We start from the raw sequence: 27,976 nt of genomic DNA, 5'->3' as shown, positions 1-27,976 counted from the left end.
TGTAGCCAACTTTCTAGACAATGTTGTCACCTCACAAGTAATTTAACTAGAGATGATTAACCGGTACATGAGGCGTACCAGTTTTATGTGAGACACCCTGTACAAGGCGATGCTAACCAAGCTCTTTCACGATGTGTACACATGATACTGACGCTTCTTTTAGTTGTACTTGTGTAAACGGCAGTATGGTTGATACTAAAAGGAACAGCCATACCAAATGCGAGCAAATTTGAGTAAGAATCTTAGGTGATACTAAATCCTACAAAAATATTTCATTTCTGACGTCAGCAACTTTCTTCTTTTAGCAATAGGAAAAAGTAGGAATAGGGAAAATTGTTTTGATTACCTGACAGCTTGGGCTGTATGAATAGTAGCTTATTCTGGTTTTCGCGAACAGTGGATACGTGATGTATCCATAGATGTCCTGAGGAAAGATCACCCGTAAATCCAAAATTCCTCTCTCCCGAAGAATTATGTTGCTTCCTTTTTCATATTCTGTAGAATTAATTGGCATGTACACTCTTGGTCACAAAATCTAGATTGGTTAGCGTATATGTTTTCTTATGCATGTTTAAATGAAACCATATTCCTTATAAACCTCATATAGGACATAAACTAAAGCATTGAATGACCAGAAAATATTTTTTTTTGTATCAAGAAATAAATATTTTATTGGCACCAACATTAAAAATATACACACCAACTATTAAATGTGGAAATGGAATTAAAGAATAATGGCTGCCATTGTCCGTAATTTTACAATTAATTGTTACAGGAAGATATGGTTCGACGACGCGTAGACCTACTGAATGCATGAATTGGGTGGCGTTGTACACATACGAAGAGGATATCAAGTAGTCTCTACTTAGTACAAGGCTATATAGCTCCTCATGGACGCCATTGCCCCAACCACAAAACGTAAGAACCATGTAGCCTAGACCTCCATGTAGTACCAGAATCTCTGAGTCACCTGAAAAGAAGAACCAAAAACAAAAAGAAATATTAGTATTAGAAATTACCCTTTGATCAATTAGAAGATTTTTCAGTAGATCGAGAAGAAAATAAACTACTAAGTTGTTTAAAAACTATCGTCATTCCTTAACTTTCTAAAGCAAATCTTTTTTTCTAAGTGCATGCTGCATTTACAACGTAGTTTATCAAAAGCCTTATCATTTACTTTTTTAATGCTTTCTTGACCTTTTAAAGCAAATCTTTTTTTCTAAGTGCATCTGTATTTACAACATAGTTTATCAAAAGCCTTATCATTTACTTTTTTAATGCTTCCTTGACCTTTTAAAGCAAATCTTTTTTCTAAGTGCATCTGTATTTACAACATAGTTTATCAAAAGCCTTCTCATTTACTTTTTTAATGCTTCCTTGACCTTTTAAAGCAAATCTTTTTTTCTAAGTGCATCTGTATTTACAACATAGTTTATAAAAAGAATTATCATTTACTTTTTAATGCTTCCTTGACCTTTTAAAGCAAATCTTTTTTCTAAATGCATCTGTATTTACAACATAGTTTATCAAAATAATTATCATTTACTTTTTAATGCTTCCTTGACCTTTTAAAGCAAATCTTTTTTTCTAAATGCATCTGTATTTACAACATAGTTTATCAAAATAATTATCATTTACTCTTTTAATGCTTCCTTGACTTCCTAAAGCATATCATTTTTTTTATAGCTTATCAACAGCCTTATCATTTTGTTTCTTAACCCTAAAGATAACAATAACCAATTAGATTTCTTCGGTATACTTTTTAAGGGTTTGATTTATCAAAACTCTTTTGAACCATATATTTATCCTGTCCGGAAGACAAAAATCTCAAGAACTACCTGATGGGTCACCATAAATTGTGGCCAGCATATGGAAGGACAAAATTTAGGAATTAAGGTCGTTGATTAAGGTGAAATTCAAGATGGAAGAGTTAGAAATCAAGCATTTCCGGTTTTAATGTTGGACAGTATAGAACAACGGTAATAGTTAGCGAGAAGCGGTTTCCTGTACTCGATTAAGCGTCTTAAAATACATTCCCTCTCCATCCTTACCTGTATACCAAAACCAGAAGTGGTTGAAATTTAGTACAACGTATGGTTTCAATATAGATCTACAAAGAACAAAAGCTATAAGGGATAACGAGAAGCTTTTTTTTTTTTTTGTTTGTTTTTGCAATCGGCTTAGCCTTTCAGGAATAGATACCATCTTCTCGCTTAATCTTCTATTTAATCCGAAAGCGGCAGAAACCAACCATTTCCGGTTCTAGCGTTGATCAGTAAAGAGTAAAAACGGTAACATGTATTGAAAAGCTATTTTCTGCAATCAATTAAAGGTCCGAAGAATAATCTTCTATCTCCTCTCTAATCTTTAGAAATCTATTACCACTTCCGGCTTCAATAGTAATTTTGAAAATAATAATAAGCCATACAAAACCAAACTCCTTCACGCAGTATACATGTAACACTGCTATTTGCTCTTCCCTTGCGTTTGTCTTAGATTGTAAATTCAATTATTCCAGACCTGTGAACTCCGAGCAGGAGCATCATTTCCTGTTTTTCTTCGGGTCAGAGAAGAATGAGAAGATTCTAAACCGATATGAGCAGAGCTCAGGGGCGAACTTACCCGCCTGCTACCCAGCTAATGTAGGATGCCCAATTTTAAGCAGAGAAGGAACCCATTAAACTTGATAGAACATATCAGCATAAAAATATTTTTACTTAAAATATCCCATTGACTTCTATCTGCATAATAAATAAATAAATTAGTAAATAGAAATAAAGTTAAACTTTGAAAGCGGAACGTTTCCTTCTTCACGTTTATCGACATCAGAAGACTCCATAGACGATTATGCTCTCGAACATTGCGAGCCTTCAAATACCAGTGAACTTTTCGAAAACTTTTATAATTAGTCTTTTGCTTTTATGTTATACTATTTATAGGTTGTAATAGTGATGTGCTAGAGGTCTGCACGGACTCGGGCCTACAAAGCATATATCACTTCGGGCCCTGGTAGATCTCGGGCCGTAAATTTTTAAATATAGAACCATATTTCTCGGGTCTTTTCGGGTCTAACTTTGTAAATATACTGTACAACAATGTATATTGCACCTTTCTTTCTGAAGAATTTTTAAAACACAATTGCAAAATTAAATCTTTAATTGCTGCGAATAAAAATACAATTTTGCGTTATCATTAATTTTCCGTAATTCGGGCATATTTCGGGCTCATTTCATAACCATATGAGCTCGGGCCAGGCTCAGGCCTAAATGCTAAAACATATTTTGGACTCGGGTCGGGCCTCACATTGTAAATTCACGGGCCGGGCCGGGCCCGGGCTAAAAATTCGGGCCCGTGCAGACCTCTATGATGTGCAGCTTTTTTTTTAGGATGCTCAAAAAAAGAAAAAATAAAGCGGGCCAATGTAATTTATTAAAATTAACAATGGTACAAGTTGGAGCAGTTGTCATTCCCAGAAAAGAGAACATTTCTCCGTTTTAGTAAACACCACTTGGACCACTTTCAGAACCCAAGAGGAAACGTCCAGGTAAAAGAGGACATTTGATAAAGCTATTCTTTACATTTACAAGTAGAAATCGTGTCGCAAGTCGGGCAGAACACTTCAAGGCTGATTCATACATAGGATGTCGTGCCCATGCCGTTCCCCTGTCATGTTCTGTCTGTGACACGATCGCGACCATTCACATATACCATGCAATTCCATGCCGTGCCGATGCTACTTTCTACACCAGCCACAATTGAGAACATTTAGTTTCCAGTAAACTTCGTTTCGCTTCGTGTGCTCCAAAGTAAGACGAAGGATCGCGGCCAAGAGCCACGACCATGCTCCTTTCGTTTCAAGGCGACCTGTCGGGGCACGGCATGGGAATTATGTATGAATTAACCTTCAGGGCTCCAAGTCTTGCCCGCGAACCATAATTTTACCCATCACTGTGTTAGAAGATAAACTGGTATTTAATGAAACTCTCGAACAATGTCAAATATATTTCTAAGGAGTTTGCTTCACTAAAAATCGTTTACATATTTGCTCAGTCCTTTCGTCCGGTCGGAAGACAAAATATCTCTAGAACTACTTGACCTATTATCACTAAATTTGGTCAGAACGTAAAAAGTTAAAAAAAAAAATTAGGAATCGAACTTGTTTTTGGATTCGAATTTCAATTCGGGAGTGCTAGAAATTAACCATATCCGCTTCTAACATTGATCACTCTACAGTAAAAATAGTATTTTCAACAATTAAATATGTGTTCCAAGAATAAGCGTTTTTATCCTTAAGTGTCTACTAAAACCGGAAGTGGCTGAAATTCACTATAACTTCCGGTTTCAATATTAATCTAAATAAGAGCAAAAACGATCAAATATAGCGAGAAGCCGTTTTTTGGAATCAATTTAGGGTTTTAAGAATACGCAGATCTTTTCTGTAAGCTCCCGCCCAGTGAACTTTGTGGTGGACAAACACCATGTGCGTGGGCTCTCCCGTTTCCTCCACTTTCTTCATTCCACCATTTCATTCATTTCTCATCATCACCGTCTCCTTTAGCTTAACCGGCATAACCGTGGGACGTAAGACTCATAGATTTCATTTTCATTTTTTTCTGTAAGCCTCAGAACCAGAAACGGCAAAATAAAAACTACTTTAGGTTTTAACGTTATCACCATAGAATAAAAAAATGTAATCAGATAGTGAGAAAATATTTTCTGTATTCAATGAAGTGTCCCAAAAATATATTCTATCTCCATTCTAATCTCTCTACTAAAACAGCAAATGGCAGAAATAAACCAATTTTGGTTTTAACATTGATCGGTATGGATGAAAACAGTAACAGAATGTTTAAACATGGAAAGCGAGAAAATAATTTACGTATATGGTTGCAAGAAACCTACAACGGACCTAATAACATTAGGTATATGACAAGGAGCTGTTACTTCCTAACATGGAATGTGTATGAATATCACTATCTTCTCGTATGATCACTAAGTGGTTGCAGTTACCTAACAACCGTAAATATATTTCCATAAATTGTTACGAATTCCTCCAGTTAGCAGCGCTTGATTCAACTGCACGTTGCAGCTTTGGTACGAGGGATGGAGGAGAAGTATCGTAACAGCTTGGAAGAGAATAATGGTTAAAAAAAGCGTGTGTGGTAATGATGCACATAATTGACTTAGGTTTTTTTTAGGAGGGCAGAGTATATCTGAGATTTTGCTTTTAATCCATTTGAATTACGAGGTGCTATCAGAAAGCTTCGAGACCAGTTCTATAAATCGCCAACAGAGGACAGCAAGAAACTGCAGGCGGAGCCAGGAACGAAGGATCTTTATATATTAATATGTTACGAAACATCATCCTTTGTAGCTGGTGCTAATCTCACCACATACGTTACAACATCTGTTATTTCATCACGAACATCAAGTTGAAATAAAAAGCGCACGTGAACTTCTGCGTTAAAGTGGGTAAATCTGCCACAGAAACATTTCACATGATTCTCTAAGCTTACAGTGATGCTAAAATGAGTCCAGGGTTTGGCCCAATCACTCAGGCAGTGCTTCCTTTGTGTGTGGTCCTGAGTTCGATTCCTAGAGGCAATATCCCAAGTAACCAAATGTGTATTGATCAGCGGTTGATTTTTGAAAGAATCGCCATTTTTCAACTGTTACTAATGTCTACTCTGCCGTAGCAGTTTCAACCAATCAATTATCACCGGAAAAGAAATCGAATTGATAGCCAGATCTCAACCTTAACCAGCAAAATTAAATTTTTCTATTAGTCATACGGTGAATATTGGTTGCTTGAATGTAACGAAATTACCAACCATAAATTGTCGTTGAATTAAAAATGAAAATTCATTGGTTCAAATAAATCGTTTTGATAACCATAAAATGTTTGTGTCCTAAAAGTCAACTCAACCTCAAAGGAGCATTTGGTCGATCATTTTGGTTATTTGGGATTTGTTTCGGAAACAAATTCGAGTAGTTTTCCTGATCCCACTTTAAACAGCACGTCCCTCCCCATTTGGCCTCGGTGGTGAAAAGGGACGATAAAGTTTAACAGCCAAGTAACCAACCACCTTCGCTATAGGATTCGCAGTTTTTCTTCTCGGCTCCCACGTACTCTGGATCCAACGTTAAGCTGTAGGTCTACTTTACATATCACATGCACCTCAGTGCTAATAATAAGTGAGGCTAATGACAGTGCGAAATCATGAGGGAAATTCACTCAAGTAATGTTTTTGAACCCCCCCCCAAAAAAAAACGCATTTGACATAACAGTCCTTTGTGGGTTTGAGACGCTCCAACGCCATCTGTTAGCCACCAGCTGAACTACGCCCGGCTTAATACGTGGTCAATGCACTGCGTCGCCTTGTATCTAAAAAGACCTATCAGAGGTTTCTAGACCTAGTGGCTGTCACATCTTTTATTCACGTGATTCCCCAGTTTGCCTCACGACGCCGAAAATTGGGAAGCACCAACCGAAAATCGAACCCGGGACTCCTCGCACGTGAGTCCAAAGCTCTAAAAACTAAACTATAATTCTAGCCAATAATAAGTTATTGGGAGTGAAGAGAAGTTGGAGTGGATTAAGTGGGTCAAATTCTGAGAGTGGGTCGTATGTTAACATTTAATGACTCACTGCAACCCACCGTGACCCATTCTGACCCATATACAAGTTCGCCGATCCTGGAGAGCTAGGGGGCCCGGGCCACTCCAAAGCTGATATGGACCCCCCGCATTGTATTTATGAATATACGATATTTTGCATAATTTGAATGAAACTCGTCTTAAAATCCTCATATATGCATTCTGCATCTGAATGGGCCCCCATTTTTACAGAAAATTCGGCGCCCTTGCCCATATACCCACCATGATCCACTCTGATCCACCACCTACTCTGACCCACTACACACTGTAACCCACTACGACCCATCATTCATGATAAACCAGTGTGTTTCGTTTGTCACTGAAAATGCCATACCCTACTAAAACGAAATTGAAGATGTTACGTGTATAATTTTAAAACAAATGGTTGCTTTATTTGTTAGCATAGTGAACTTACCTTGCATTCATGTCTAATGTTTTAAAATTCCTTTCTAAGCAGAGCCGCAACTAAAGATGAAATGCGTGACCCTTGGGGAGAGTTGATCAGGGAGTCAACAGAAGACATGATGAATTAGAACTTGAAACGTTAAGAGAAACGATGTAAGACAATTTATGAAAGATTTTGTTGTTCGACATCGTAAGAAGTCAGAGTTTCTTAAATCAAGAAGTATTAATTGACGTCTGGAGTGTTTATTATTTGTATAATGAAGCTATAATTATAAAGTTCTTGGATATGTGGTATTTTAAATCGTAATCTTCAATTCAATAATAACACAAAGCTTATGAATTAATAACATAAAGCTTACAATGAACAGAAAAATACTGTACACACGTTAACTTAGTTTATCCTTTACTATTGGAAAAACTAAGTTAACGTGTGTACAGTACTTTTCTGTTCATTGTAAGCTTTGCGTTGTTAATTCGTCGTAGAAATAAATACTGGAAATTGACTAAGATAAGTACAGCAACTTATTTTATCTCAGTATGTTCATTATGTGAATGCACTTTTTCCTATAGATTTAACATCATTAATCGCAAATATACCTTTAATAAACATTTTTCTGACTCCCGTTCGAATCCGCTAGAGACAGGTTTTACTGTACAACACGCTGTTACCTAGTTCATTTGTTGGGTTTACTAAATATTAATATATTAATGTAATCAATAGCAAGCAAAACACATTTAAAAACTGACACAGTAGCATATAAGCTTCAAATTCAAGTTTTCTCTTCATAATGGATACAAAAATTAGGTCAAACTTGTTACTTCTATACCTTATACTAATGATTCTCAACCTTTTTCCACTAGCGACACAGTTTACTGAACGACCACAAAGTCACGAGACATTCCTTTGATTTTTAAAATAATAATAATAAAAATATGCCAGTGTAAGACTATAAGTTTCTATAAAGGACTTACTATTGTTGATAACTCTATATAGCAATGAGCATTATTACTTCCTCTGGAAACGTTGCCTGATATTATACTCTTTCTCAAAGCTGATTTTATTAATTATTAAATGCTTAATGATTTTAAATTCTAAAAGTTCGCTATGCACCCCAGGAGACTGCGCGATACACCAGTTGGGAACTACTGACTTATATAGCAATATTTTATAGAGAATGAAAGTAGAGATAAATACATTTTTAAAAAGCGGCGAGTTTTAGATGATTTTATCTTCTTTCTTTCTGTTGTAAAATTTGATGTTGTAATAAACTAAGATGCTTGTTTTATCGGAAGTGTGAACTTTTTAATCAGTGTCGGAAGGAGAGTGTGAATTATGGATCAGGGTGGAACACGGGTGGGTGGGTGGTGAAAGTGGGTCTGGATCCAGTTTTCATTGACCCACACTATATCTGGGAGTGAAGAAACAGGCCGGTAGCGAGCCCAGAAATGTAGGGAGGACGGTAGAAGTTTGGGGTGGGGGCGATCCAACTATATTATAGTTCATAACCATCCTATAGTTCATTTGCAAGAATATCGTGAAACTTTTAGGGGGGCAGTAAAAATTCGGGGGACTCGCCTAGATCCCCATGGATACGGGTCTGTGAAAAAATAACATTATTGTTAGAAGTTGGCAAGTTAATTACAGTAACTCGTATGTGATTAACACGTACTTGAAATTTAACATTTTAACATAATTTGATACTTTCACATCTATCTATCTATCTAAATAAATAAATAAAAATGAAAGTATATTTGTGACTTAATAACTCTTGAACAACCGACCGATCTCGACTAAATTCTCAATATAGAGATGAGGCTCGAGCCTGGGATTGTTTCTATCATTTCACTTTAGTGATGCAACTTCAGAGAGGGGGAGGTATATAAAGATGATCGAAAATGACCGATATCAGAGACCGCTCCAGTAATAGTAGTGACTGACTAACGGAACATGTTACTAAGTTTTCTAATTTTAATCCAGCGAAGCAGGTAACTGATGCTAGTATTTTACTAATTACGTAAGTTCAAATATGTAAACTCTTTACATCGAAACATTCCAGAGTAAAGAGATTTCTTCTTTTTCTCTTGTGTCTCTCCCTACTCCTGTCTTTACAGACGTTGTGTATGAGTGTGATTCTTTGACTTCGTGATTATTACCCCGATAATATGTTTCTGGGCACGCCATTTTACAACCAGTAATTGAATGTGTAGTTTTAGCCAATCTGCTGTTTCTGAGACGATGGCTTACGTCATTTTTAATCCTTGTAGATTAAGAAAAAAAATGCTAGATGTGTGAAACAGAATTCAAGCAGAACCTGTGTAAATGACAATCGTAGCCAATTAGGCGGGAGCTGAATGTCATTGTGGTTAGCTTCATAAGCGATGAACTTAGGTCAGCAACGTTTCATCTTCTCCCCCTCCCCCCGAATCCTCATCCCTGCGTAATGGTTAACTCTCCCCGTCGCGTCGTTTGGTCTGCGTGTAACCATGCCCGATGCTTCCTGTTCGCCCATTTCGTAATTGACCCCTTTTGACACAGCGTTTGCTGAAGCACAAGGAATGTCATACATTACACTGTCAGTTAAATAAATGTCATTAAAAAAAAAAAGAAAAAAGAAAGAAAAATTTGTTATATTGCAGACAAAACCATTGATACTACTATTACTGTATTGATGACAAATCGATGAAGGTGAGTAACGAGTGGAAACAAGAATTTTAAAATAATCATTTGTATGTTCACAGTTGCAGTTACAATAAATGGCACAAGCCAACACACTAAAGTCACTAGCAGGGCCGGTTCTAGCATATGTACAACACACGGGGCGGCAAATTTCGAGGGGCGACAAAATCTGTAATAACTGCATATATTATTTAAAATAAATATTTATTGTTTATTGTTTATTGTTTATTAAATATTTATTGTTTATTTATTGTTAGAAACGGACTTCATGATGATGGTAGTTAAATTTACTAAGCTGAACTTCTATTTGAATATTACATTTATACATCATTTTTAGGTCGCATTAGTTTAAGGTTACAAGGACAGTGCTAAAGTAAATGGTCAAACAAATCCCAGCATGGATTGCTTGAGTTGTCAAATACAAGAACTCAATTCTCAATCACCAAAGAACATCTGTTCCATTTAGTTATTTATCACAGTTTTGATATGAAAACTAGTCTTGTCTTTGTCACAAACAAGTTCCTTATCATTGAAGGTGGAAACCGGTTATTTTTAACTTTTTAACAGATGTAGAAGGAAAATCAAGAAATAAAGATGAAAGATCTAGTTGCACTGGAATTGCAAGCTGATATGTTGAGATTGAAGCTCGATATTGAATTCTATAAAAAAAAGAATTACTATATTTCCTCTGTAGATGTGTTTGCTTTATCTTTCACTAACATAATACATTATTATTTAAAGAAAAAAACAGATACTACGAGATTGCATTTGTAGTGTTTAGGCCTTTCTGAGTGCGAGTGCTTTTTCCTTCCCCTTTGTTGTTCATGGTTGAGTAGCAAACTTAAAATCGTGGCTTTTAAGATTTGTTCTTTCTGAAGAAAAAGGAGGCGGGAAATGATGCCATTGCATAGGTCGGCAAATTGCCTAGGGCCGCCAGCTCCCATTTCTTATATTAAACTGTTATTTTGCAGTTATTACTGAAACCATGGCCGACCGCAGCATGCAACTGCCTCATCCCTTGGATTTTGAAATACATCTTTGAAATACATCCAGTCTTTGAAATACATCTTATACATAACGTTATTAGATTTATAGTACTTAACATGTCTATATTAAATACTGTAGTACTAACCTATATCGTGTTTACTATAGCTAATGAAGTTATGCAATGCACGTAAATGATGGTTGAGCACACATGTATGAAGGCGTGTGTATATTCGTAGGTATGCGCTTGTGCATCGGTCTTTGGCTATTTAGAAAAGAAAATCTGCGAGCGACCCTGGCGGAAGTATGAAATACATAGTCCATCAAAAAGACCTTTCGTATTTGCAGAGAGCCTGCTGTGTGAGTTGTGAGGGGAATATGGCGGTAGAGGGGACATTGATCGATAGCGGTATACATGCCATTTTCAGTGGTCGCAATGGCGTGGCGCGGTGAGCATTGTGCGTTTGTTGTGTAGGAGTATGTTCGTAATGATGGTTCTGTGATTACTACTCAGCGGGCATATCACATTCGGTTTCTGCACTGAGAAAGAAAATCTCCTGGACGACCTGTTTAAATGCTGAACACTTTGGAAATTGCTTAATGGACACTCTTACACACATCACACTTTCCGGCATTGTTACGGTCCAAGGTCGGCCTGGTGATTTTTTTTTCTCAGTGCAGAACCTGATGCTCTAACATTTAATATCCAAACTTGAATAGATTTTCTATCCGGAAAAGAATCATGTCCGCCAAGTCCGAACCGAATGCGATATGCCCGCTGAGTAGTAATCACAGAACCACAATTATGAATATACACAAATCCTCCACAACAAACGCACGATGGTCACCGCGCCACGCCCTTGCGACAACTGAAAATGACACGTATACGGCTATCGACCAATATCCCCTCCGCCGCCGTTTCCCCACTCCACCTCTCACAGCCCACTCTCCAAATACGGAGGTCTTTTTTTGCCGGACCCTGTATATTTATAAAATTCGAATAAAATTGTGAATGCGTTTTCGAAAAACTTCGTTCGAAGAAAACCCATCACCAAGAGTAATTTATCCTTTGCTGTCTTTTTTTTTTTTTTTTTTTCATGATAAGCGAATTATGGCATATTAATTACACTTCCTGTCCACAAAATTCCTGTTCTTGTTGAACGAATTGCAACAAATAATTATGCATGCAAGTATGGAATTGTTGGCAGTCGAAAACCAGCACAATGACGTACAAGATCCTAATGGCCGCCTCGTACCACGGACCGAGAGGACAGACTGGTCGTATGACTAACTGAACGCCACATTCAGAATACTGGAACACGAATTTGGGGTTCTTGTGCAGCTAATAGTGTCAGCACAAACAACTCGACATAATTTGGCGAGATGGAAGATATTTCCGTGGCTTCCTTTTATTGAACATGATAAGAGTGCGCTGTTGCTAAGATACCGTGTAGTGCTGGATCTAACCCAAGGCCGAGGCTGTAGGTCTCCCAGTTCTTTCAATGTCAAAAATAATTTAAGTTATTATTTATATATTTTTTGAAAGTTCATAGTGAACTTATAATAATCCTATCATAGTCTGGGTTCTGGCTGGCCCCCAGTTCTAGATCCGCCACTGGTACCATGATTTTCGCTCATGAAGAGCCGAATAGCATATTCTCTCCTCGGACGAATCTCACTTCTGCTAGGAGAATCACGATGGTTGCATTCATGTCCGCTGGTGATATGGCATTAGGTGGATGACACCTACCTAGGCATTCTGAATCTGCACAATGATCTGAAATCTAACGTTATACGAGGTGCCATTGTATTCAGTATCCTCTGGCGCCTAATATAGAAAAACAGGCCTTTGGCAAGTCAACGGTATTTCGACGTGGCGTTGAATCAGATCGTGCTCCCTTGACAGAAGGTATAACATGGAACATCTTTTCAACAAGATAACGCGCGACCGCATGTACCACATAACGCCCTACATTTCATGGATGCACACAATGTTCTACTGCTTCTTTGGCTGACATGTTCACTTGATCTCTCGCCGATTTATGATTTATGGTCCATGTTTGCGCAACGTTCCGCACACTAGAGACTTCCCCACGCTAGAATTACATTTGGCAGTCATGTCATAACTGCTTAAGTTGCTATCCACCAATAGGACATCCAAGATCTCATCACTCTACATGAATCCGAGCGTCGGACAATTAGACACTCATACAGGAGCTGAATGTTTATCTACGGTGCCCGGTATCTTATTCTCGCTTAGCATAGCTGAGAGATTGACGTTGTGGGAGAAAGTCTTGCGGCCATTGGCGGAAGGTTAGGTGTCAAGTCAATGTGGTATATCTATAGAGAGCTCAACTTTGCTGCTAGAGGTCTCCGTTTCGATCCCAGACTAAGTGAGCTTGTGGTGGACAATGTTATGCCCATGTGCAACATCGTTCGATACTCGATTGAAGATTTGTAATCCATTAACGCTTTTATAGAAATGGACTTTCGTTAATCATCCATATCAATTTGCTTAAAGCACATGACTACGGAACGTGAAGTTAAAGATTCAATTTCCTTTTTCTCAGCTTTGTCATTACGTTATTTACATTTTCTAAGCTTCAAACATGAAAAATATAAATAGCCCTTACCTCTTAGCAAAGTAATAATAAATTCTGGAAACGACAGTAAAGAGGAACACACGAAGGTAACATTTTATGAATGAACTTATGCTGGTAGTTAAAGCGGTCAGTGCCCTCTCATACACATATTTTTCAGGTTTAAGAGCCTGAAATACTAAAAAAATACAAAATTTACCGTTTTTTCTTTTGCTTGTTTTTCATAAATGAAAGGAGATAATGAAATGCAAACTTACCAGATCATAGATAATGTTATTCTACAGCAGAATATATGAACCTGAACAATTTTCAGTGTTGCCATCCATAGAAATTACAGTGTTGCCAAAATAACATTTCCCTCAAAATCAATGTTAAGACAGCGACTAGAGGAACGAACTCAACTGCATTTGATTATATATCATGTTGTCTTGGAATTCGGTGAACTACTTTTTAAATAATAGTTGTATTTAGTTTATAATAATCAAAATAGTTTAAACATACAGTTATTAAGATTAAATAATAATGTTATTTAAAAAGTAGTTCTCAGGATTTTAAAACAACATGATACGTAATCAAATGCAGTTGAGTTCGTTCTTCTAGTCGCTGTCTTAACATTGATTTTGGAGGAAATGTTATTCTGGCAACACTGTAATTTCTATGGATGGCAACACTGAAAATAGTTCAAGTTCATATTTTCTGTTGTAGAACAACATTACCTATGACTGTGGTAAGTTGCATTTTATCTTCTTTCATTTATGAAAAACAAGCAAAAGAAAAATGGTAAATTTTGTAGTATTTTTAGTACTGTGAATATATGTGTATTTGGACACATAATGAAGCATTTTTATTTCGGAATTTGGGACATTTTATTTTAAAATTCAATGCAGTTAAAAGCATAATCGTTTATTTAAAGTTGAATCACTTTTCGTTTTTTTTTTCTAAGTTCATTTACATTTCTTATAAGGAAGTTTTCTTGCTGTCTGTTTATTCCTTCTACACATGTGATTACTTAATCAATAAAAAAGACAGATTGTTTCCCTGTCAGCATTCCTATCATCACCTCACCTTTGGTTAATCTATGAGCACGCACTTTTCATCAAGACTGAAGAAATAGTCAACTACCCAAGATATTAACCCGGAGAGACATCGAACAAAACCATTGAGACACTTTTGGGAAGAGGTAGTCCGCATCGCAAGAGAGACGAGTCAACATGTAGGAGCACGAACCACGATTTCATTTTTACAAGAAGCTTACTTTGCTCTAACTTAGACAGCACTTCGCCTTAGTTAATGTTGTAGTTATTAGTTGCGATGGATAATCCGTTAAAGAGCTATTTCGACTTTGATTAGATTTACTGTATTCGCAACGTTGGTTTTCCTGCCCGGGTTTCGCAGACTCTTAACATACGACTACCTGGACGCCCAGCTGACCGGAGAGGAGGATGGACGGATGTCAATCTACTGGGAGGATCATCGAGAAGGCAACACCAAGATTCACAAGTAAGTGCAAGTAGATTAACCAGTCCTAAAAGTTACTCTCTTCTCACCCCTTTCAACCTCTTCGACATCACAATCTGTTTCTTTTGCACATGTTTAATTTTATTTGTACGCAACCCAGGCCAGATCCTGTACTTTGTACTCTACCAAATTCAATGTTTACAAAATCCTGGGCGTAACTTGTCAGTTCTGACATCTCCAATTACACCATTAATTAGTGCCTTATCTGAGCTTTCAGACTGACATGGGACGACTGCACAATACTGTATGTCAGGCTTCCAACCAAAAAAAAAAAAAAAAAAAAAAAAAATCTTATGATTGAGGTTAAACTAATACCAAATAACAGCAATATTCTAGTTTTCATATAATCTCTTATGCCTCAAGTATGTGATTTATATTCCTCAAATAAGTGAGGTTTAATCTTCTGACGTTTAACCAATTTCTTTTACCTCTTGGAAGCACTATTATTTCTCATCAGTTTAAACAACGATACTCTAGGCTTTGCATATTCCTCATAGCCTAAATATATGAGGTCTTAACCTCACCAATATTATTTGAAGCTTAGCCAAAAAAAAAAAAAAAAAAAAAAAAAAGTGCTAACCCGCAAAATATTTTTACCTTTTAATCTAAAAGAAATTCTAACCTCACTACACTCCATGTATGGGAAATGGGATATGGATAATAGGTATGGGTAATGGGTATGGATATTGGATATGGATATTGGACATGGGTAATGGGTCTGGATAATAGACATGAATAATGGATATGGATAGTGAGTGTCGATAATGGATATGGATAATGGGTATGAGAAATGGCATAGTCCATTATCCAGAAAGATCTTAACGGATTGACTCCATTAAGGAACTCGGTCGATGTAATTGCAACAAGAAAAGGTGTTTATCATATTATTATAGGCAACCAACATTTCTTTGCTACTGTGCAAGTTGCATAGAAGCAAGGGAATGTTATGGATTTTAAATGAGATATGAATAGAGATCGCTAGCTGTGAAAATGTTAATGGATTGACTCCATTAACGAACTCGGTGAGATAATTGCAATAAGAGCTATTTATCCTTACATTATAGGTAACCAACATCTCTTTCCTACTGTGCAGGTTGCATAGAAGCTAGGGAATGTAGATTTTAAACGAGATATGGATAGAGACCGTTACCTGTGAATATGTTAACGGATTGGCACCTTTAAGGAATTCGGTCAAGATATTCGCTTAAGTTGTCTATTGCAAAAACAGAATTTAAAAATTACTTTCATTCAAAAGTTGTCGTGTAGAATAACGGACTGATGGACGGACTACTAATATTTCAGACATAAATTCTACTAGCGTGTGATCCTAATAATAATGATAAATACCTGCAAAAGGGACACTGGTTGCAAACCATCTGCCACAGTTCTCTTTATCTTCGGTGGAAGCAATGAAGTACCTTGGGCTTCCGTTCTTGATCCAAGTATTCAGAAGCAGGGTGTTGTTGAGCTCTTGGATGAAAAATTGGCTGCAGTGACTCGAACCTGAGCCTGTGGTTCTCTTAGCCCGGCTGTTATACAGATGATTCACTTCCTCGACAACGTACCAATGGCCTTCAAACTGTAATAGACAAGACAATGTAAAGAAACAGAATTTTGAAACGATTAAAAGAAATTATTTCCGTTAAAAAAAAAAAAAAAGTTTCTCTTCAACAGTGAGATAAATAACGCTAGTCATATAATTGTGTTGGGAGCACGGTAGTTCAGTGGTAAAGTGCTTACCTCTGGTGCTTGAGATGCCTGGTTCGATCCAGAGGGTTTTCTCAGTGTACTCCTGTTTCCTCCCACATTCTCATTCTACTAACTCTTCCATCATCTTTCTTTTAGCTTAATCATCCGTCTTTCTTTGCCTAAAGGGCTTAATCAAGGGCATAACTGAAAGATATATATTTCTTCAAGGCTTCCAAACTATGCTAGAGCTTTTCTATTTTAAGTGTACCCTCGGAAAATGTGTGAAACATTCTTCAGTTCCACCCCTGTTGCCCTCTTACGGAGATAACCTTCATTTGTTTTGGGGAAAGAAATGAATGACCTCGGCTGTATTGCCAATTTCTCATTCAGTCGTTTGATCTTGGCTAGTGAAGATCATAGTCTACTTAGAAAAGCTAACAAGACAGTACACAGCGAAGCCCGTGAAATAATTCGGAATGTTTCAATGTGGCAACCCTGTTTCCATACAACTGTTGAAAGATCTCGGCCAAAGCAATTTATCCCTTCTCTTTCGATGTTGATACGGAACACATAATTGACAGCAGCACATTTCAAATAGAAAGATTCTACACTTAAGTATGGAAGGACTTATAAGATGGCTATGGAAGTCCGTCTGTCGAAAGATATAGCAAAAACGGTCAGAAATATTGAGAAGCTGTTCTGGAAGCGAGAATCGATTCAGCGTACCAGAAATAGATTCCATCACCTCCATTAGTCCTGACTTCAAACCGGAAGTAATAGGAATTGATGATTTCTGATTTTAACGTAAATCGGCATAGATCAAAGCGAGATAGCAAGAAGCAGCTTTCTGTAATCATTCAACGTAAAAAAAATCTGGATCTTTAATATGGGTTTTCACTATTTTGTAGTAGGCTAATGATGGAATAATTGATGGAATGAGATTCTGTGAGAAAAATTAAGAACACCCCGAGAAAACCCACGAACACAATATTGTTCACCATAAACTTACTTAGTCGGGGATAGGATTAGGGACTATACGCACCAGAGCTTAGCGCTCTACCCAGGCCCGCAACTAGAGGAGGGCTAGGGGGGCCTGGCCCAATAAACTTTTCGTGGCCCCTCCAGACCTCAACACGAAAAACACAATTTAGATATGTGCAAGAGAATTTTTAATGACTTAGATCCCCTAACATATCCATGCCTCCCCAAACCTCTGTGGGTGGTTGCGGGCCTGGCTCTACCACTGAGCCACCGTGTCCCACGATAACGCATTAGAATGCAGAAAATAATAAAGGCGCTAAAAGACAGAAAATATTATTATTATTATTATTATTATTATTATTATTATTATTATTATTATTATTATTATTATTATTATTATTATTATTATTATTATTATTATTATTATTATTATTATTATTATTATTATAAAGCCAAAAATCAGTACTATTCTATAAAAAAAATTAAAGTTTGTCCCAAGCCTGATATAAAATTGGTTTGAATGGTTATTTTATGACTCATTAGTTTGTTTGGCTTAATACAAACTTCAAAAAAATTCTATTGATTTCTATTTTAGAATCATTTTCTGGCTTTAAGCACTTCATTATTACTTCTTTGCTTTCTAGTGTTTTTGTTGAAATCATTTAGTATTGTTTTTTTTTGTTTTTTTTTTTGTTTTTTTAAAAAAGAAAAAGCTTTTATTAAATAGTATTGAAAATATTTTATATGTCTGACATGTTCCCTAGATTTGTTTTTCTCAATTACTTCTGAGTTGTAGACTCCATTTTTGTTTTTACGGTGAATGTACGGACCCCACGCCTTACAATTTTGGTATCTGCGTAGTATGAATAGTTGACAAGTAGGAAACAATATTAAAAATCATTAAATTACAAACCTTTATTTATGTTACAAGTATACAACATACAACATATACATGCATACATAGGATCCAGAGTATAATTTATATATTTTAGTTAATTATAATTATATTTTAGTAATTAATGTCACCGGACCCTCGATTGTGGAAGACTGTCTAGATCTTTTTGGGGGGTTAATTCTTTCTAAGTAAATTTATGTTATTTGATGTTATTGTTTGATCCTCTCATTCTCAGTAAAATATAGATAATTTCTTCTTTGATTCTCAGTAAACCCCTAGATTACTGCTTTTCTCATTCTCAGTTAACCCTAGATTATTACTCTCTCATTTTCAGTAAATCCTAGATTACTGGTTCTCTCTTTTTCAGTAAAACCCAGATCACTCCTTCTCCCATACTCACTAAACTCTTAGATTATAGCTTCTCTTATTCTCAATAAACCCTAAGTCATTGCTCTTTCAATTTCAGTAAACATATATTACTGGTTCTCACATTCTCAGTAAAATCCAGATTTACTTCTCTCATTCTCAGTAAACCCCTAGATTTCTCTCATTCTCAGTAAACCCCTAGATTTCTCTCATTCTCAGTAAAACCTAGATCGCTGCTCTCTCATTCTCAGTAAACCCTAGATCCCTGCTTTCTAGTTCTCAGTAAACAGATTACTGGTTCTCTCACTCTCAGTTAAACATAGATCATTCCTTCTTCCATTCTCAGTAACTCCCTAGATTACTGTCAGTAATCTCTAGATCAGTACTCTCTCATCCTTAGTAAACCTAGATAACTGGTTTTCCCATCCTTAGTAAACCTAGATTACTAGTTCCCTCATCCTCAGTAAAACCTAGATCATTCCTTCTCTAATTCTCAGTAAGCCCCTAAATTATTGCTTTTCCTATTCTCAGCAAACCCTAGATCACTGATGTCCCATTCTCAGCAAACTCTATATTACTGGTTCCCTCATTCTCAGTAAAACCTAGATTATTCCTTCCCTCATTCTCAGTAAAATCTAGATCATTCCTTCTCTCATTCTCAGTAAATCCCTACTGGTTCTCTATCCTCAGTAATATATAACATATACGGAATTTTTTATACATTTACTTCATCGATGCCAACAAAATTTTCTTTGGGCGGAAAATAGAGTAATGAATCTTTAATAAACGTGAAATGAGTGTTCATTTTGAAACCTTGTTACTCTAATATGCATGCTATTCTGGAACTGATTTATGCAGTGACTTAGGAATTTCAAAACAAACGCCAAAGAAGTTATTAACAAGTCTGGTATTTAAAAAGAAAAAAATATCAAACGAAACACAACCAACTTCCAAAACATTCCGCATGAAATTGCTGGAAAATTAAGTTTCTCTTGTTTAGTTTCGTTACGTTCCGTCAAAGATTACGACACAAAAACGTGATGGAAATACTAAACAAGGTTTAACGAAAAAAAATATAGTTCTTTTCGTCATCATATTCAATGTTTTCAACAGATATGTTTTATATTTATTTAATAGAACTCCGTGTTCATTTTGGAATTAAAATCTCAATTTTCAGAAGCTGTTAATATTATATTAAACATTTGGGTTAATTGTTATAAAACATTTCAAATACTTTTGTTTCTACTTATCATCTTTCATACTAATAGTAGCATTTATTTACTAAGGAACTACGAATCTATAGTGAACTTAAATTAGCCTAATGAAAAAAAATTATCTTGTTCCCCTAATCTGTAACAGTGCTCTGGCTATGTGCTTGTTCAGATTGGACATACTTATTGTATTATACCAAATCATAATTAATTTATTCATATTGTTCTGTTTAAAGTCAAAGAGAATAATATTAAACTTGTATAACCAGTGGCGTATCTACGATTTTGCTTCGGGGGGCGCTTTGCTAACTTTCGTGGGGGGCTTTGCCTGAAAATGTGAAAATTCTGCAAGATATTTCATATACTTTACTATAGTAAGTAAGATTTCGAGGGGGTTAAGCCCGGAAGCCCCCTCCCTAAATACGCCACTGTTCTTAACCATTTTTCTTAATAGGTATCTAAATTTTGAAGGAGAAATAAGCGTAAATACATTAATTACACTTTCAACTAATGGTCATGTTAAGTATGTTTGACCTTTAGCCCTCCCTGCTGGTCAATTGGCTAGCACAAAACCCTTTTGTGTCGTGAGTTCTACGTTTCATTCCCTCAGGAAAACTTTCAAAAATTTGAAAGCATTAGGGTCAATCCACCTGAAGCGGTCCAGAAATTCTGAAAATGGTTGCTCCACCATCTCCGAAAATTCTAAAAATTTGAGTGTGACGAACCGTGTGTATGAGAAGGTCAATAACATCATTCACGTTCTAGTATATACAAGGTTCCTGAATGGCGGCCATTTTTGTTGTCGGTGGAGTGTCAATTTTTGCATTTGCTAGCGTTTACGAAAACTACAGTTGCTCAGGATGTACGAATCAGACGAACACCAAACAAGAACTAATGTTGAGGGGAGAGACTAAGGTACACGGTGAATATGAACTTTTGCGTCTAAATAAATATAGTATGCAGGATTGCAAACCAATACAAGAAATCACCAAAAAAACTAGAGAAAATTACACTTTTAAACGGGCTGCATTTTGTAATGGCATAAAGTGGGGGGGTTCATAAGTTTTGTGCTGAACATTATTGCATGTCAAGATTCTGTAGAAATATCCACAGCTATGATACTACTGGCACCGTAGATTTATGGGGGCCCGAAAGTTGAAGTTTATTATTTTGATGCCATTTGTGGGGCCTAATATCTCAGGAGGGCAATGTGCTGAAAATTGCTGTTTATGCCACAAAGTAATTCTGTTTGTGAATAAACTATTGCAAAAAAAAATCATGACTGATATTACATGGATAAAAAAATGAGGACATGGTAAAAAACGCAAAGAAAGCATGCGTGTGATGAGGTCGTAGCACGGAAAAATTTAAATGTTTTGATATGTTTCATGCTAGATCTCAGAAACTACACATGGTGCAGCAGTTAGGCCCGCTTTTGTTTGTGTTCGGTTATGCAAAAGCTTGCGAGTGGCCTTTGTTCCATCTTTCTAGCTCCATGATTATTGCCACGTCTATATGGTAAGGGAGGTAGCTCTCTCTTGCACCCATGACATCCATCGTCGAACTGGACCGCGGTATTCTATTTAATTCTAATTTAGGTAATTCTGTAATTCTGTAGTATCGGTACTATGTAATATTGATTCTTATGGTGACACGTTGGTCTCACGTGGCCCCAGATAGACCGTGGTCCTGAGTGGGCTTAGTGACCACGTGAGACCAACATGTCACCACACAAATTTTAGTCGATTGTACCCAGACGTTGGACTCACAATTCCACAGGTAAGGCTGTTTTTCGAACTACCAGGTCGACTACTATACACTGCAATAGCTTTTAATGTAAAAAGTTAGATTAGTGAGACACCACAGGACATAAGCTAACTAGAAGTTATGTGAGACCAACCTGGCACCACGTGGCCGTAAGGAAATATTTTATGTGTGACCAATGTGGTCTCACTGTATTAAACCACCTCTGCACTGTCCGCATAGTTACGAAGCCTTCATCAAAGGCCTGAGATATCTTCCGCCCCGCTGCAGCGGCGTTTGACCCAAGTTTGAACTCGTACAGCATACATGCCCTTATGACGCTCTGTGGAGGACCCATGTTCACTCTGTCCTTACGCAAGTTCACGGTGTAACTGAACTGAGACAACCAGGTAGTGTGTTGGATATACCCACACCAACAACTGACCTTCGCCTTATCTCCATTCGCATTCAACTCACGGTGTGAGGGCCAATTGAACATAGATCTCCACAAAAAGTAACAGAACTTTCTTGGTTACCTTTATTCATCCTTCCTATGGACAGGAACTTACGGGCTACCCTGTATGTCAGAAACTTAACATTTTGTTAAACTGATACTGGTTTTGGACGACTTATACACATTTAATAATAAAAAAAAACTAGTATACAGTGGTTCAATGGTAGAGCTCTCACTTCTGGTACAACAGAACCTTGATGCTAGCTCAGGTCATGGGATGAGTTGTACAAATCATATCCACGGATTTTTCGGAGTTCTTCTGCTTCCCCAACTAACTCTTTGGCCTATAGGACCAGAAGGTTTCATGCCGCGTTCCCAAAAGCTCCCCAGTGACTTCTGTCCTTAGCCAATTGGATCTAGTTTCTGTTCCTATATCTCCAAGATCCATCTTAATATTGTCCTCCTATCTATGCTTACGTCTTCCTAATGGTCGTTTTCAGATTGGACTTCCAGTTAAAACTTTGAAACCGTTTCTATTATTTTTTTTTCATTCTGGTTACATGACCTGTCCACCTGAGTCTCCTAGATTTGATGACCATAACAATGTTATTCCGAAATTATTAACTTTCATCTATCATCCAAAATAACGAAGTATAGTCTATAATATTTCGACACTGGAGCGATACCTTCATCTGACACAATACCCTGCTGTAGCTGCGTAGCCGAAACTAGTGAAAGGGGGCTCATAGATATACAGACGCAGATATAGTGTATTTACATAAGCCACACACACACACACACACAGTTGGACCTCGATAACTCGATATTTTTTCGAATTTCTTGATAACTCGAATTTTTCACATTCCTTTGAATTTACCATAACACTCGATAACGATGTTAAAATAACGTCTGTAAGTCGAATGCTTAAATATTACAATCTCGGTAAGACGAATTTTAAGGGTTTCATAAACAAATTTAAAAACCTTCGTAACTCAAACTTCCGTATCTGCGGTCCTCTACAAGCTGAAGTTTTCCTCTATAAGTCTCTTATTTCTCTTGATGTGATCTCAATAACTCGAAGCTATAGCTCTATGCTTTTAGGTAATTGTCATTGTTACTAGTCCTGTCATTGTTGCTAATGTGTACCGTAATTGTGTCTAGTTTTTTTTTTTATTGTTACTTCACATCTTATTTAATTTAAAGAACTTTTACAACTTCGAGTTCTAGAGGTTGAATGAATATAACTTCGAGTTCTAGAGGTTATACAGTAACTTTTAAGGAGGAACACGGTACCTCGGTAACTAGAATTTTTGTTGTGACCACCTTAAGAAATCGAACTTTGATTACTGAAAAAACTTATCTATTCTCTTCAGCTTCTAGTTATTGAGGTGTCCCGCTAGATATAAGACTTACCTTGATACGCCTCTGTAACTTTTAAATTAATAAACACATAACTCTGAAATTTTGTACTATTTGGTCTAGGAATTAATTCGTACGGGTGGACAAGAGATGGCGGTCCCACAGTTCCGTGTATCCACACATGTGTTGCAAACCCCTGTCATCGCGTATCGTTCGTAGTATAGGGCAGTGGATTAACGCGTCAACAACACCAGTTTGTAGTTAAGTGAACATGGCGCAATTTGTGCCTGATAAAGTGTTTTTGCGGGGTGTCCTGCTGCATTACTTTAACATGCAGAAAAGTGCGACTGAAAGTCATCGTATTTTGGTGGAAGTGTATGGTGACCATGCTCTAGCTGAGCGAACGTGTCAGAAGTGGTTTGCACGGTTTAGAAGTGGTGATTTCGGCTTGGCAGACCAAGAGCGAGCTGGACAGCCAAAAAAATTTCAAGACGAAGAATTGACAGCATTGCTCGAGCAGGATTCGTGTCAAACGCAGGAACAACTTGCAGCAGCATTAGGCGTTGATCAAACAACAGTCTCCAAACGCTTGAAAGCCATGGGAATGATTCAAAAGATGTCACATTGGGTTCCACATGAATTGAAAGACAGAGACGTTGAAAGACGAAAAACCATTTGCGAATTGCTGCTTCAACGACAGAGCAGAAAGGGGTTTCTGCATCGAATTATTACGGGTGATGAGAAGTGGATCCATTACGAGAACCCTAAACGAAAAAAGGCCTGGGTGAAACCAGGTGAACCAGGTCCATCACAACCAAAACGAGATATTCACTGTGCAAAGGTTATGCTGTGCATATGGTGGGATATGAAAGGTGTGGTGTACTATGAGCTGCTGCAACCGGGTGAAACTATGAATGGAGAACGTTATCGACGACAATTAATGCGTTTGAAGCAAGCTCTGGCCAGAACACGACCAGAATGGGAGAACAGACATGATAAACTTATTGTTCAACATGATAACGCTCGCCCACATGTCGCAAAACCGGTCAAAACCTATTTAGAAAATGTCGGATGGGAAGTTTTACCCCACCCGCCGTATTCACCAGACGTTGCTCCTTCGGACTACTACTTGTTCGATTGTATGAACAACGATTTGATTGGACAGCGGTTTACTTCTTCAGAAGATATCGAAACATGGGTCTCTGACTGGATCGCTTCCAAGGATGAGGACTTCTTTCGCCACGGAATCCGTACATTGCCTGACAGATGGGCGAAAGTGGTGGCTAGCGATGGACAATATTTTTCTTAAGGTATTTATGTATTTTGTGTTTGTACTACAGCTTCAATGTGTGTGTACCAACCGCACGAATTAATTCCTAGACCAAATATGTAAACATCGTCATGGGAATATTGTTTGGGACACTGTGATACTATAAGGTTAATAGTGTTGCCAACCCAACATAAAGTTTTTTTCCAAATGGCACTACGACAGATTATTACATACTAGTTTCAATTATCCGCTTCGCTGGGTTAAATTTTAAAAAAATAGTAATATGTTTCGTTAGTCAGCCACTTTTTACTATTACTGAAGCGCACCTTCATATTGGTCATTTTCGATGATTTTTATATATCCCCTCTCCTCCCCATGTTGCGGGCCACTGCATCCGAAGTGTCATTGTTCATCTCAGCGACCCCGAAAAGTATGAATTCGACACTGATATTGGTCATTTCTATTATATATATATATATATATATATATATATATATATATATATATATATATATATATATATATATATATATATATATATCGCCTCCCACAATTTGCGGGACTGAATTTGATTTTAAATGGCATCAGAGCAGTGATCTCAGGGACCTCAAAACCTATAGATTCGACATTAATATCGGTCATTTTCGATAATTTGTGAATGTCTTTCTCCCTTCTGTAAGTTACATCGTTAAAGTGATATGACAAAAATCATTTCATGTTCGAACTTCATCTAGGTTGAAAATTTGATCAAGATTGATCGTTTGGTTCAAGAGTTACTAAGTTTTATTTATTTTTCAACTCCTTCCTCCCTCTCCCCTAAGTTCTGTGGTCAACTAGGTAGATACTAGGTAGATAAACACCATCCCAGACCCCAAACCTCATCTATGTTGAAAATTTGATCGAGATCGGTCAGGTGGTTTAAGCGTGATGAAGTCACAAAGACAGTAAGTTTTTACTTTTTTACACATATTTCCCCCTCCCCCTCCCCACACTGTAAAAGTGAAATGAAAAAGCATTTCAGGCCCGAACCTTATCTATGTTGAAAGTTTGATCAAGATCGATATGGTGGTTCAAGAGTTATTATGTTTTATTCATTTTCATATTTTCCCCTCCTCCCTTCCCCCCTAAGATCTACTGTCAAAATGTGATAATAAGAAACTTCCCAGGTTTGAAGTTCATATATGTGGAAAATTTGATCAAGATCGGTCGGGTGGTTCAAGAGTTATTAAGTTTTATTTATTTATTTATTTATTTATATGTCCCCCTCCTCCCCTCCCCTAAGTTATACCGTCAAAGTAAATAACTAAAATCACTCCCAGGCCAGAACCGCATCCACATGGAAAATTTGATCAAAATTGGCCGGGTGGTTCAAGAGATTAAGAGACACAAACATAGTCACTTTCAATTTTATAATATAGATTTCAAATGAACGTGTAAAACTCACAATACGAGCCCAATATCTATAAAAATAAGGTGAGGAGAATCTCAGTAATATCTTTTGCATTTTAAAATATCTACTTTCCTTGTTAATGCCGTCCATTTGCACTCGCCGATGGTAAATTTTGGCGTACATGTTACAGAGGAAGAGGTGAGGAAAATTAGGAATACAAAATATATCTAGTTCTCTGAAATTTTATGAAGAGTTTCCGGAAAGTAAGTTTTTTTTTTTTTTAAATCTTAACATGACTACAATACGGTACTTTTTTGTGGAAATTGTAAAACAAAATACTTCGTAATATCGAGATCACAAATAGAACATACTACGTGTAAGCAGAATCCGCTTTCAACGTAACTGTATTAAGGGGCGGGCTTCAACCTGGTAATCCTCCCAAATTTGGCTGCGGCATTGTATTGCAACCAGTATTTCTTTCAGAAAAAAATGTTCCGGGGGGCACACTTAGTATTAAGAGGGGCACATATTATTTTTACAGGGTACTATTCTATTTATATCTCGTATTATATTATAGATGTCATTTTGGTCTTCTCCGGGGACAGTACCCCAAAAAATATGCCTGTAAGAAACATCATTGATTTTAACATCATCTTGTGTTTCATGAATTTAGTGCTACAGTGCCGAAACGTTAAACTGTATTTATTATTATTATTATTATTATTATTATTATTATTATTATTATTATTATTATTATTATTATTATTACTATTATTATTATTTAAGTGTGTCCTTTATTCACAATTAGTATCAGTTTAATATTCATGTAGCATAATTGTAAGTAAAAAATAGATGAACTTATATGAAAAATTTACCCTATCCTTTTGCAGTCTACTCCAGGTCCGCAACCAGCCACAGAATTTTGAGAGGGCCATGAATATGTTAGAGGGGCCAATTCATCAAAAATTCTCTTACAAATATCTAAACTGTGTTTTTTGAATTAATAATAGAATTTTGTATTTAGGTCTGGAGGAACCATAAAAAGTTTAGAGGTTCCAGGCACCCCTAGCCCCCATCTGGTTGCGGCCCTGGTCTACTCCACTGCTACAGTTAAAAATCGGAAGTATTTTCTAAATACCAAACCATAAAATGCAAATAAAACATGTTGATTGATACTACATCTTTTTAACTTTAAATGAGTGCAGCACATACCTGTTTCAAAGTAAGATTGGCCACTGGTTGTAGATACGCTGGGCAGAATCTGGAAGACACACATCCTATGGGTGAACCGAAGAAGAGTACAAACGTTATTACAAGTAACTTAGAGGCACAAACATCGAGTCTTGTCGCCATGGAGACCAATTCTTGTGCATGACCACCCTTCAGTGCCTTGGACGTGTTTATATGAAAAGCCAGTCGCTCGCTGTTCTCCCACTAAAATTGAGAACCTCTGACACGGCTGAGAGATGGAAGATCACCAAATTCACGCCGCCTGCATCACAATAAGTTCCCATCTCATTGTTAACTTCCTGCAAACACGTGGTCTCCGAATCCACTGGAAAATATATGGGAGACAGCAGGATATGTATTCAGCTGTGGGATGGTCATCAATTGAAGTAAAGTGTAAATCAACGGCTGTTTGACCGCAGGTTCAAAAGGGGCAAACAACGAGGATTCTACGCCTTTTTAAAAAAAATACATAAGACAACTATCTAAAATCGATAAGAAGTTGATTTTCAGGTCAATTTATCTCCTCAAAGATCGCTAAAGTTTGAAT

The 27,976-nt window shown here is 36.9% G+C and overlaps 1 protein-coding gene across 1 annotated transcript; it reads right to left on the bottom strand.

The window, feature by feature from the left end:
* Positions 1-649: 649 nt before the first annotated feature.
* Positions 650-27,697, bottom strand: LOC145692034 (uncharacterized). Its single transcript, XM_081767327.1, has 3 exons — positions 27,412-27,697; positions 16,189-16,420; positions 650-970 (listed from the first exon to the last, which is right to left on the bottom strand). Exons 1-3 carry the CDS (start codon positions 27,550-27,552, stop codon positions 654-656), a joined length of 690 nt encoding a protein of 229 aa, XP_081623453.1. The 5' UTR covers positions 27,553-27,697; the 3' UTR covers positions 650-653.
* Between the last annotated feature and the right edge of the window lie 279 nt (positions 27,698-27,976).

Source organism: Thermobia domestica, chromosome 8, assembly GCF_964235325.1.
Source record: "Thermobia domestica chromosome 8, izTheDome1.hap1.1, whole genome shotgun sequence".
Classification (NCBI taxonomy): Eukaryota; Metazoa; Arthropoda; class Insecta; order Zygentoma; family Lepismatidae; genus Thermobia; species Thermobia domestica.
Note: the sequence above shows the minus strand (reverse complement) of the source record. Positions and strands in the feature narration are given on the sequence as shown.